Here is a 13,287-nt window from a genome sequence, read left to right on the forward strand (position 1 = left end):
GGAAAGAAAAAGAGAAGCTTAAGCGTAAAGAAGAAGGGAAAAACCAAGGAAAAGGAGAAATAAGATGTTCAAATAATAAAGAAAAGTAAGAAAAAGAAGAAAATAATACTTGGAAATAATACTGTACATAATGTAATCATATGTATTATATTGTATTGTATTGTATACTGTATATTGGTTTTATTGGTTTAGTCTATATTAGGGTAGGATACAAGGCCAAGGGTGTAATGTATATAATGTATATAAAGATAAGATAAGGAAATGGAAAAGGAACATCTAATAACAGTTTTAGTAATAGTTTTAGTTTTTAGTTTTTAGTTTTAGTCTTAGTATTAGTTTATAGAATTAATAGACTTTACAAGCATAGTACAAACTGAAACGCCAGTACAAAGAAAGATCTCACATAGATATTTAGATATTTATATTCTAGTTTTAAGTGGGGAGAGGTAAGACATGAGAAGAGAAGAAAGAGTTAATCAAAGAAAGGAGGAGAAGAGAAAGGGGAAACTTTCGGAGGTTGTAGGGAGGGGGGGAAGAAACTCGCACGCATGCATGCATAGTATGGAAGGATGTGTGAGATAAGATCTTTTGTAAACCAAGTCCCTCTTCCTGGCTGTATGTAGCTGAAGAAAATAAACATTCATTCATAACGACGATAAATCCTGAAAAAGCTGCTCAAGTTGTTGCTTTAATTGAAGATGGCAGAAGTCGAAGGTATGTTGAAGAAGCACTTGATTTGTCATTGTCAACTGTACAACATGCTTACGCCAGATACTTAGACACCAATTCTTTCCAGAGAAGATCTGATTCGGGACAACCTCGATGTACCACAGACAATGATGATCGATTTATTGTTTTAAATTCATTAAGAGACAGATACCAAAAAGCTGTCCAAATTCGAAATAATTTAAAGAATATCCGCAACATAAATGTATCCGTTGACACTGTTCGGAGAAGATTAGCGAAACAAAATCTGTTTTGCGTAAGCCAGCGGCTGTACCTTTGCTTACACGTCGTCATCGTGTAGCTCGACTCAATTTTGCACATGAGCATAGAGACTAGACTTACGCAGACTGGAGTAAAGTACTCTTTAGCGATGAAAGTTGTTTTTGTCTCTATTCTCCAGATGGACGAGAACAAATTTTTGTAGATCATACGTAATAAACAGTTGACGTAGGGGTTATTCGATAAACTAAACGTCAAATTGTCGCTTGGACGATTTTTTTTTCATTTTCGCATTCTGTGTATCAAAATACACAATTTAATACTTAACGGATGTAATTACACAAAATACAAATAGTCTCTGACTTGTTTCGAAAACGTTAAAGCAATAAATTTCTTTATTGTGTGTTTGTATTTTTTTGTTGTATGTAACATTTTTTTATAACATTATATATCCTTTTCTTAATAAAAGAAATTCTTTACAACAGCTTTTTTACATTTTTTTAAATTTTAAAACACAATTTTCAGAATATTTCCGGACTATTTTCGAATTACCCAGGGCTTGGGACTATTCGTAATTCTTGGCATTGTTTGACATTTTTATATGTATTTCAAAGCAAGTACATTTTAATGTTTTATCTATACCGGCATTTTGAAGGAGAAGATCCAATTTTTTAAACCGTCCCATGTTTTTTTTAAATGAATATAGGACTCAGGAGACACAAAAGAAAAAAAAGATCTAACAAATAGCCCTGGTCTCACCTATATAGGGTGTTCGAAAAAGTTCACTTATGATCTTGTGAGTTGATAAAGCAAATCAAACTGAGAAAAAAAATCCTTTACCATTTATCAAAATTTACAATAATTACCAAAATAGTAAAAATGAGTAAATTTGGCAAATGAGCACGTATTTTTGCTACCCACCGCACGTGGAAACCGCCCGTCAATCACCAAGCCAGAAGCAACCGCAACAGGTGGTGAGGAGGCGGATAAGACAGCCATTGTTGCTTCTCCCGTCTCACCGCGCCGCTTACCACTGGCTTAGCGATCAACAAACAGTCCCCGCGTGTGGTAAGTAGGGAATGTATATGCTAACTTTAATAAATTTTATCTTAGTAACTATTGCAAATTTTGAAAAATAGTAAAGGACTTTTCTTCTTAATTTGACTTGCTTTATCAACCAATGAAAGCATAAGTGAACGATATTAAATACCCTGTATAAAATTATTCAAAGTGTCTGGCAAAATTCGCTTATGCTCTTGTGGGTTGATAGAGCAAGTCAAATTGAGAAGAAAGGTCCTTTACCATTTTTCAAAATTCACAATAATTACCGAGATAAAAGTTAGTAAAGCCGGCGAATAAGCGCATACTTTCTCTGCTTACGACGCGGAGACTGCCTAGCAGGGCGGATCCCGATAGCGCACGGGACCGATAGCCCACCACCACTCACAGTGGCCGATGCCTAGAGTTTTTCCGTTGGTTGGGTTAGATAAGTCAAGATGATTGGTTGGTGGGCTATCGCACCGTGCGCTATCGGATCCCGTCCTGCCTAGCAGTCGCCTAGTCAGGAGTAAGCGGCGAGAGATCAAGGGAATGTGCAGCTTAAAGCAGGAATCTAGGACCCCTGACCGGCAGACGTTATTGCTTGTAACTATTGCGGATTTAGAAAAATGGTAAAAACTTTTCTTCTCAGTTTAACTTGCTCTTTCAACCCACGAGAACATAAGCGAATTTTGCCTGACACCTTGAATAATTTTGTACAGAATGTTTGATATTGTTCACTTATGTTCTCGTGGGTTGATACAGCAAGTCAAACTGACAAGGGAACTAAAACGGGTGTCCGGCACTAATTTGATTCTCCTTGAAATATGTTGTTAAAGACGAAAGTCTAAGAAACCTGTATTTTTTTATATCGGCGGAATCTCATGTTTAGGGGTAAAACACACTTTGAAAAAAAAAACGATATTTTTCTTTCAGGGTAAATATCGTCGAAAGTAGAAAAGACAGAAAAAAATTTTTTTAACAAAAATTGTACGGTTTAATACTTTAAAAAATAAAGAGAAAAAAAATTTCTTTTATTTTGTTTAACAAAATATCTCCACCACTGAAAGTTTTTTTAATTTTTATTATACAGGATGTCCGGAAAATTGTGACTAATATTTCGGGACGTAATTTGGGACCACAAAAGAAGGAAAAAAGCTATACAAACATAGGTCCGAAAATGAGTCGTTTCCGAGTTATAGCCACTTTTATGTTAAAACAATTGTATTTTATATTCCGCGTAACATTCCTTTTTAAATTTTTTATTAAATTCCTAATTTTTTTATTTTTTGTTTTAAATTGTTTACAAACATGCGTCTAATAATATTGCTAACTTAAGACAAAGAATTCATGGATTCCAAGAAATAAGGACAGATCCAAATGTTTTTCAAATAGTTCGAAATTCCTTTGATAGGAGAATAAGGGCACTCGTGCTAAAGGTGGTCATTTTCAACACCTTATTTAATTCAATTTAAATTTATGTTTATCCTTGATTTAAAAAATAATATATTTACAAATTTCGAAAAATTAAAAAAAACTAAAATTAGAAATTATTAATTAAAAATAATAATAAATTTGATAATTAAAAAAATAAAAAATAAAAATTAAAAAATTAGGAATTTAATAAAAAATTTAAAAAGAGATGCCACGCGGAATATAAAATACAATTTTTTAAACATAAAAGTGGCTATAACTCGAAAACGATTTATTTCAGGACCTATGTTTATACAGTTTTTTTTTCTTTTTTTTGGTATCCTGAATCACGTCCCGAAATATTAGTCGCAATTTTCCGGTCACTCTGTAAATGGTTGTATTTGGAAAAAATAACCTTTAATTTGGCAGAAAAAAAAATATTTGTCTGACACCCTGTATAATTTTGTACAGGTTGTTTGATATTGTTCACTTATACTCTCGTTAGTTGATAGAGCATGTCAAACTGAGAAGAAAAGTCCTTTACCATTTTTCAAAATTTGCAATATTTACCGAGATAAAATTTATTAAATAGTATAGATAAAATTAAGCTCGTATGAATAAATAACAGAAGAAACAAAAATAATTAGGCATAAAACGAGCAAAGTTTATTATACAACCTCGAAGAAAAATAACATCTACACTATACTTTACTATAACATAACTTACATAAAGCCAGAGAAAATTTTTTTAAAAATTAACGGGTACAATAATCAATTAATCAATCAATTAATCAAACGCGTTTCTTACTCACAGAGCCTTTAGTGAAATTTTAAAGTGTATTTCAATAAAGAAATCTCCTTATTCCCAAAGAAATGATGCATATAATTGAAGTTAAACATATGGTAACGAAACGGAAGACGTGTATAATGCATTGTTTTGGCCAGCGTATATTTCAAATAATATAGATAAAGTCAAGCTTGTATCAGTAAATAACAGAAGAAACAAAAATAATTAGGCCTTAAAATGAGCAAAATTTATTATGCAACTTTTTAGAAAAATAACATCTGCACTATACTTTACAATATCATAATTTATATAAAGCCGGGGAAAAATTTATTAAATTTGGCAAATGAGCACGTATATTCTTTATTCACCGCACGCGGGGACTACTCGTCGGTCACCAAGCCAGTGGCAAGGGGTGAGGAGGGACAAACATCAATGGTTATTTTATCCGCCTCCTTACCGCGCCGGCTGCCGCTAACTTGGCGACCGATGGGCGGTTTCCGCGTGCGATGGGTAGGGAAAGTGTACGTGCTTATTCGCCGACTTTATTAATTTTTATCTCAGACTTCCGTTTTCGGAGCGAGTAAGAGTGGTCAAGTGGGAATTGAAGGATTTTATTTTAGAGGTGAAGAGTGATTGTGGGAAGTGGAAGGGGAAAGTGGAGTGTGTGGGTAGAGAGAAAAAGCTGAAAGGTGGAGTGAGTGAGGAGGGAGAGATTGAGTGGAGTGTATGTGAGAGAGAGTGTGAAAGCGGTAGTGAGGTTAGGAGCTGTGGAGCAAGAAAGGAGGGTGCGGAAAGCGGGGAAGGAAGAAAGAAGTGCGCGAGCACGAGCACGAGCAGGGGCGCGGAGTATAGCGAATATAGAGGTGGAATAAGAGAGTTGGTAAGCGGTGTGGCGAGGACGGCAAGGTGCACGCGCGCGGACAGAAATTAAGCATCCCCTTAATATCTTCCTTCACTTTATCCTCTTCTTTCCTCCCCACCCATAGCTTTTTCAACTTTTCTGTAAATAGTCTCTTTCCCTCTGGCGACCAAACCCACCTCGTCTTTTCCCCTCCCCTCTTTCTTGTCACTTTCCGCTCCCCTTCTTCAATCCTAACAACCACCGGCAAATGATCCAAATCTATTATGTCCTTCACCTTAACACTACTCACCCTCTCCCATACTTCCTCATCTCCCATCACATAGTCCAATACTGACTCTCCTCTTTCCCCTGCGTACGTCCATTCCCCGTTTTCATCGCCTTTCCCTCCTCTATTGAAAATCCACCACCCCGCTTCCTCCAACGCCTCGAACAAAAACCTTCCATCTCTGTTCATTTTCTTATCCTTTGACCTCCTCCCTCTTTTTCCGTTTCCCCTCCCAACGATCTTTTTCCTCCCTTGTCCTAACATTAAAATCCCCCCCCCTACTATCGCAATTACTTTTTTTATAATCCTTTCCGTAACCCTTTCTTCCATTTCCTCTATAATTTCTATCCCATTTCTTATTCCTATTACCATTCCTCCTATCGCTCTCCCTTTCTTGTTTATTTTACTTGCCAACTGTACACCCCACCTAAACCCTTTCGTCATCCTGTCTCTTGTCCTTTCCCACCCTTTCTTCTCTAGCCACGTCTCCATTATTACCACCACATTTCAATCATTTATTTCCTTCCAAAATTCCCCGTCCTTGTTTCTTAACTTTGCCACATTCCAAAAATCTATTTTCACCTTTTTACTTTTTCCCATCCTTTGTTTCATTGATTTTATTTTCCCCTTCTCTCTCCCCCTTCTGCCCTTTCTCTCTCGTTTTCCCTTCCCCCCTTCCCGACCCCCCTCTTAATTCTGCATTGTCCTCTCACTTTCTCTCTTCCCTGTCTTTTAACCCTCTCTCCTTCTCATCATAGAACCACCACACTCCATTGATCATTTTATTTTCTACCCACACTCCAGTCCCTTTCCTTTCCTTCTTTTTCGCTACCTCTTTAATTCTCCATCTCTTCATTTTTCCTCCACGTTAAGTCGTCCTCTATCCATATCTTCTCTGTCCTAAGTTTTCCTTTCTTTCTCTCATTACTTTCCTTTTCTCCCCTTCTGCTGTAAAGCTTACTATCGCAACCCCCCCTGCTCCTCTCTCTCCGTTTTCACTTCCCTCACTTCCTCCATTCCCACCTCTGCTCCTACCTTTCTTATTATTTCCTCAATCTTACTCCTTGCGTCTTTATCCCCTGTTTTGTAACCCTTTATCACCACCCTCCTCCTTCTTTACTTTTTCTCACTTCTCTTCCACATCTCCTCCATCTTCCTCACTCTTTCCTCAAGCCCCCACCTGTTTTCCTCCCCCTCACCTTTGCCCCTTTCTTCCTTCTATTTTTTTCATTCTTTGTTCCAAATCCTTTAAGCTCTTCTCCCTTCCACCAACTTCAATCCCTCCTCCCATTTTTTTTCCAATTCCTCCACTTTTTTCTCCATTTTTCCCTCTCTCTCCTCCACTGCTCTTCTCTCCTTTTTAAACTCTTTAATTGTTTCATTATCAACTTCATTTTCCCTTCCATTTCTCTTTTCCATCATCTCCTCCATCCTCTCTTACCTTCCCATCATCTCATCCATCTATCTCTTCATGGTCCCCATCATCTCTAACTCTCTCCCTTCCGCTATCTCTACCGGCAATTTCGCCGTCTTTTTGCTTCTCTGAAGAACTCCACTCTCCTCCTTCCTTTCCATCCTCTCCTCTTCCTCTCCTCCTGCTTTTAACTCCCTTTTTTTCTTCCACATTTTTACTACCCCCATACTCCCGATACGTTCCTTTCCTACAATCCTCCCTCCAATTGTCCTACCCCCTGTCAAATCCTCCTTTATCTCGTTTCCCACCTTTTCTATCTGTCTTCCTCTTTGCTTCCAATTCTCTTACCGTTGCTTGTTCGTTCTTTTCCCGCGTCCTATCTCTCCCTTGAGGGAGGATCAGAAAGGAGAGGGAGCGAGGAAAGGAACAGGATGGTAGAACGAGAAATGTAGAGAGAGAAAGAGGGAGGTGAAGAGAGAATTGAAAAGATAAAAGAAAACAGGAGTAGGAGGGGAAAGATATAGGGAAGTAAAAAGGGAGTACAATAGAAGGATAGAGGAGAAGAAAAGAACAAGAATGACAAGTCGGTGGAAAAGGCGAAGAAGGAGAAGACAAAAGAACAGGTCTGGGAAGTAGAGAGTAGGGAAAGAAGGAAAAGAAAAGGGATTAGCTGGAATATAAAGAAAGAGGAGTGGGTGAAATATTTAAAAAGGGTTTTAGGAGGGGTGACGGGAAGAATGATAAGAGAAATGAGGGGAGACAGAAAAGAGGATGTGGAGAAAGAGATCACGAGAGGGGAGGTGAAAGAAATGGCAGTAAAGAAATTAAAAGAGAAAAAAGCCGCTGGGGCTTGGGGATGGATTGCCCGGGGAGGTATGGAAGTACGGTGGAGAGAGGTTGGAGAGGTATGTGTCGGAGATTTGCAATAGGATATAGAGAGGAGAAGAAGGGATAGACGAGTGGTGCGAGAGAATAATGGTGCCGGTAAGAAAGCAAAGAGAAGGGAAAAAGGTGGAGGATTATAGGGGGGTCATTTTAATGCCGACGCTGTACAAGATCTACGCAATGATTTTGAGGGAAAGGCTAAAAAGGGATGTAGAAGGAGGCAGGATACTACAGAACCAAACGGATTTTCGGAAGGGGATGGGAACTGTGGACAACATTTATGTTCTGAATTATCTAGTTAACAGACAGATGTATCTGGGTGAAAAAGTCTACACTCTCGCATACGCAGACGACATTGTCTTACTGGTGGAGGAGGAGGACGGGATGAAAGCAATGATGAGCAGGTTGGAGAGGTACATGAAGAAGAAAAGATTAGAGGTTAATGCAAAGAAGTCAAAGATAATAAAATTTGGGAAGGGAAGGGGGCAAAAAAGGAAAGTGAAATAGAAATAAAAAGGCAGGGAAGTAGAAGAAGTAAAGAAATACAAATACCTAGGGTATGTATTTCAAAGGAATGGGAAGCAGGAGGAGCAGATAAGAGATAGGGTAAAGAGGGGAGTGACAGTGATGGGACAAGTGTGGGGGATAAGGAAGGAAAGCATCTATTTGGACACAGTACAATTGGACACAAACCACTCACAGCATTTGAACAAAAGAAAATTACTAGACACCAGCCGATGTGATTGGCTGTGTCCAATTGTACTGTGCCCCAATGGATGCTTCCTGATAGGGAAGAGAAAATTTGGAAAGAATTGGGGAAAGAGAATTTGGTTGTTTGATGGGTTAGTTTGGACCGTTATGGCGTATGGGGTGGAGATTTGAGGGTAGAGAGAGAAAGAGAGAATAAAAAGGATGCAGAAAAGGTATTTGAGATAGATGATGGGGATGAGTGGGAAAGGGCTGGGTTACATAATTAGATAAGAATTGCAAAGAGACAAATTGAGGGGAAGAACAGGAAGAAGAGCGTGGGGATTTGAGGAGAGATTGGCGAAGGGTAGGGGAAGTTAGCTGCCGAGGAAGTGTTGGGAGGAGATAAGGGAGAGGACAAAAAAGGAGATGAGTTTATTGAGATGGGAGAAGGAAAAGCAGGGATTTTTTAAGGAGAGAGGAAGAGAATTAAAGAAAATAGAAAGGAAAGATGAGATTCTTGATTTTGGTAGTGTACAGGAATGGGATATGAGTAAGCAGAAAGAAGAGAGGTGGGGGAAAATTAGAGAGTCGTGATATAATAGGTGGTATAAGAGAGTGAAAGGGGAGAAGATTCCGGAGTATCTAAAAAAAAGATGGGCGTAGAACAGATGGAAGAAAATGGCGTGGTACAGGCTGGGAGAAGAGGTCAGGGAAGAAAGATATTGGGCGAGAGAGGAGGAGAGGATGTGCACGGTGTGTGGGAAAGAAGAGGAAACATGGAAACATGTTTGGGAGAACTGCGGGAGTTGGGGGCTAGGGGGGAGGAGATAGTACAGGAGGTGCTGGAGGAGAGTGGGGAGAGTAGGGAGAGAGAGGATTGGCTGAAAAAAAGTGGAAGTGTTTAGGGAAGGGGGGGGTGATGGACGATGAGGGGGAAGAAGACAAGGAATGGGGAGAAAGCAAGAAGGAGTGAATGTGGTAAAGAACGGAGAGTGATAGAGAGAGAGAGAATGAGAGAGAAAGGAAAGTGCTTGTGTGAGGAATGGAGAGAGGTGTGAATGAGAAGCTTTGGAATGGTAAAGTAGAGTAAGAAGGAAGGAAGGTATGTGGAAGTAGAGTTGACTTACGACGGAAGCGGAGGTCCCGGGTAAGTGTGTATATAGCGTGCGTTTAGGTCTAAGATAGGTTAAAGTAGTGAACAAATGTAGATAAAAATTTTTTGTTTTTTTTTTGTATATAGCTGTATAGAAGATTGTAACCCTACGGGGAACAATAAAAAGTTATCTATCTATCTATTAATTTTTATTTCGATAATTATTGCGAATTTTGGAAAATAGACTTTTCTTCTCAGTTTGACTTGCTCTATTAACCCACGACAGCATAAGTAAACAATATCAAACATTCTGTATATATTTATACATATAAATAATATGTTTTAATTATACACGTTTTATCTTTTCGATAACATATATTCACTTCATCTATCAGTTATATGTATACATGTATTAGCACAAAGTGTTTACAGATCATCACGATCAGTTCGCAGCAGTCGCAGAAGTCAAGCATTGTTTGCCGCGGATGGGTAACCGTTTGGAAATTTCCAAAAAAATTCTTAAAAAAAGTTTCTTTCTCGGGAGTTTTTTTTTTGCTGCAAAAAAGTTTTTTAAAATGTTATAAAAATATTGTTTTGTTTATTGAGATTATGTAATAATATGATATCTATTCTTATCAGACATCCGGTATAGATAGGATTTAGTCGGACTGGAATCTTTCTGCTGACTTCGGATTATGACGGATTCAATCAGATGCGTTTTCTTTTTTATGGATTTGCTTAGTATAAAACTGACTCGTTCAGGTACAGATTTCGGACTGAAATGTATTCAGGCAAATAGAAATTTTCCTATTCAAATTTTTCATATACTTTTACCAAAGAGCTGTTTTTGTTAATAACTTATAAAGAGCGACTGCTAAAACTTCTTGGTCACTCAAAATCACGATCTTGACAACACATGTCAAGGTCAAGGTCATCGATACTGCTTCCCCCACCCCCCATCAGCATATTTATCATAATTTTTAACTACACTAAGGAAAAAAATAATTAAATTTTAATAAATATTTGTTTAAATATACTTGCAATAAAATATTTACTTACGAAACATAAATATTTATTCAATAAAAAAATGATAGTTAAATTAAATTAGTTGTTTTTGCACTAAATAAATATTTATTTACTTTTAGTAAATATTTCATTGCAAGTACCCAAAAAAATATTTGTTAAAATTTAATAATTCTTTTTTATTAGTGTAATATTGTAGAATCAAAACATCCTTAAGACTTCTTTTATGTTCAACTGTCCAATTTACGCTTTCTAGAAGTTTTGTTTACACTTCCATCACTTTCCCCTTACTTTCGACTTATTTTTATTTTATAACTATTATTAGAATATTATATCAAAATATACAAAAAAATACCTGTTCATTTAAAAGTGTCTTTGACACAGTATATGAAAAAGCTTTCTTCCTGTCACAAACTTTGATGTTCTCATTAAACAAAGTTATACCTTCATCTGAATAATACATATCGAGAATTTGGCTCAAACGAAGACTGTAAAAATCGTTGACCAAAGTGCGCACCTTGCCCGCTATAATGAGACCTATAAATCAAACAGGATAGAAAGTAAATTTCGCTTGTAATTTCATACGTATTACTTTTCTATAATTAAAAAAAAAATATTTTTTTTACGATGATTACCGTCGATATCACCAACTATCTCAGCACGGGTGGCATCAAAGTGGCCATTTTTACTTTTTAAATAATAAACACTTGGACGCATAGTATTATTCCAAAATCCGGCGGCCCCAAGTTCCATATCAACGTCTAATATAGGTCCTTGATACACTATCATTTCCGCTAACTCACCTAAAAGATATTCTCTAATAGTAAAAATATAATAGAAAAAATTATAATAAAATTTTGATGAAATGAATAAGCATATAAAATCTGTTCTTACACCAATCAAGTTCAAATTAGTGTCATTAATTAGCACATTTAAAATGTAAAACTTTCCCGAAAATTAATAGAGGAGAAAAGGATAATATGGCACCCATTTTCATTTTATTGACTAACTTTGTTTATAATTAATATTTTCTATTGAAACTTGAACGATTACATTCGTCAGAGTGTTGTTTGACAAATTCTAGATTCAAAGTAATGAAATATTTATTATTTAGGACGTGATTTATAAAAATCTAATGCACTGCATAATCGGTAGAAGAGAAAAAATGGTTGTAATATGGCTATCTATAAAAATAATAATTAAAAAATTAGTTTAGTTTAAAAAACACATTAACTTGTTATAAAATTATATATTTTAAATTTTCCATTGTTTAGAATTTTTCTGATTTAGTATTTTCCTGCGTTCAGAAACTTTAGAAATACCATTAGAAATTTTATTAAAAATATCACTTTATTCCTGTTTAACATTAAACAACCAGCATAAAATAATCTCTAATGTTAATTGTTAATATTAACAAAATTCTATGTTAATGTTTTAACTTTGTATAACTCAAAATGTATACGGCCGAATAAAAAGTTAAATAACAAAAAAAACACTCGAGTATACGAGTATGTACCTTCGTGTTATAATACACTCTAGCTTAAGAATAATGAGGAAGTGTATGTAATTAAAAGTTAAAAGTGTACCTTGAAAAAGTTTAGAAGTGCTCAAAAGTAAAACTGCCTTATAATAATTGTCAGTCATTATGTATTGGCTTATTAGTATCACTAAAGAACGGCGGGCTACTAAACGAATAACTCCATAAGCAATTGTTAGAATACGTCACCTAAGAACAGAAATAATAGAAGTAGCCATATTGTCAACAGTAGCCCTCTTCTTTTTTATTGAAATTGCATTTTTTTAGGAACTATAAAGAAGAAATTGAAATAAAAAAATAGTTTTCTTCAAAAATAGCTGAACTAATTTTATTTAAAAAATATACTTTATCAACATCGTTTAAATTTAAATCTTTACATCACAAAAGTGGTCACTAAAAAATATCACAAAAAAATTAACAAAGAATTTTAAAAAATGGTTATCCGTTTTTTTTTTATAAAAATAACAACAAATATAATTTTTGTAATAAAAAAAATGTATAAAAGAACTTTTTAATTCTTTTATCTGTTTTTTTTATTACATATAACTTTTTTGTGATGACTTTTTTGTTTAATGACGCAGATATCTATACTAAATCTAGATCGCTAACCTGTGTTAGCAGATGACAGTATTGAGACAGGAAGGATTTCCGGTTTCAACCATGTTATCTATAACAAAATAGCCGCTTATAAGTATGAATGCAGGAGCAGGAACCTTAGAAAGTATACCAAGCACACCCCTTGTGCTTGATCTGTCCATATAATCTTTAGCTTTAAAATGTGCACTGAAAATAAGGTGATTTTTGGTTGGTTGAAAACCTTCTCTTCCAATTTTGTCAATCCACATTTGCAATATTACAGGGCGATTTAAAGGAAATCTAAAACGTGTAGGTAATGTTTATTTGAAATATAACCTTAGAATGTCATAAAACTCGTATGTTATGAACATATACATCCACGGAATTTGATTCTGTCCATGGAGAAATTTTTCAAACTGAGAAGTCACCACTTTCTACATACTCGCAGTTCATGATTAATGTAACGACTAGAGCTTATTGGTCGTTACGTTAATCATAAACTGTAAGTATGTAGAAAGATAGCGACTTTTTAGTTTGAAAAATTTCCTCATAGACAGAATCAAATTCCATGGATGTACATTCATTCTTTTTTTCAACCGGTTCAATTTACAATACTTAAGGTCTACAATGAGTTGTAAAGTGTAGTTGCAAATCGCGAGTGGCTAGTTGCCAGTCGCAAGTTGTAAATAATTTCAACGCCTAATCTACATTTGAATGTGGAGATTGTTATGGAACTATAAGAACTATGAAAGGTGATGGA

General features: G+C 35.9%; 2 protein-coding genes across 3 annotated transcripts in view; both read right to left on the bottom strand.

Moving 5' to 3' along the window:
• The window catches only part of LOC105203969 (tRNA-dihydrouridine(20) synthase [NAD(P)+]-like), a 523,658-nt gene that overhangs the window by 291,456 nt on the left and 218,915 nt on the right, over positions 1-13,287 (bottom strand). The gene's annotated exons all lie outside the window — the stretch shown is intronic.
• Positions 1-13,287, bottom strand: part of LOC105198717 — a 120,799-nt gene that overhangs the window by 77,350 nt on the left and 30,162 nt on the right. For both annotated transcript variants that reach the window (XM_039452706.1, XM_039452705.1), the window contains 2 exons: positions 11,050-11,217; positions 10,770-10,951 (listed from right to left, as the gene is read on the bottom strand). In XM_039452706.1, coding sequence (XP_039308640.1) covers positions 10,770-10,951; positions 11,050-11,217 — 350 coding nt within the window. The remainder of the gene's footprint in view (positions 1-10,769; positions 10,952-11,049; positions 11,218-13,287) is intronic.

The sequence above is a fragment of the Solenopsis invicta genome, chromosome 8 (assembly GCF_016802725.1).
Source record: "Solenopsis invicta isolate M01_SB chromosome 8, UNIL_Sinv_3.0, whole genome shotgun sequence".
Taxonomy (NCBI): Eukaryota; Metazoa; Arthropoda; class Insecta; order Hymenoptera; family Formicidae; genus Solenopsis; species Solenopsis invicta.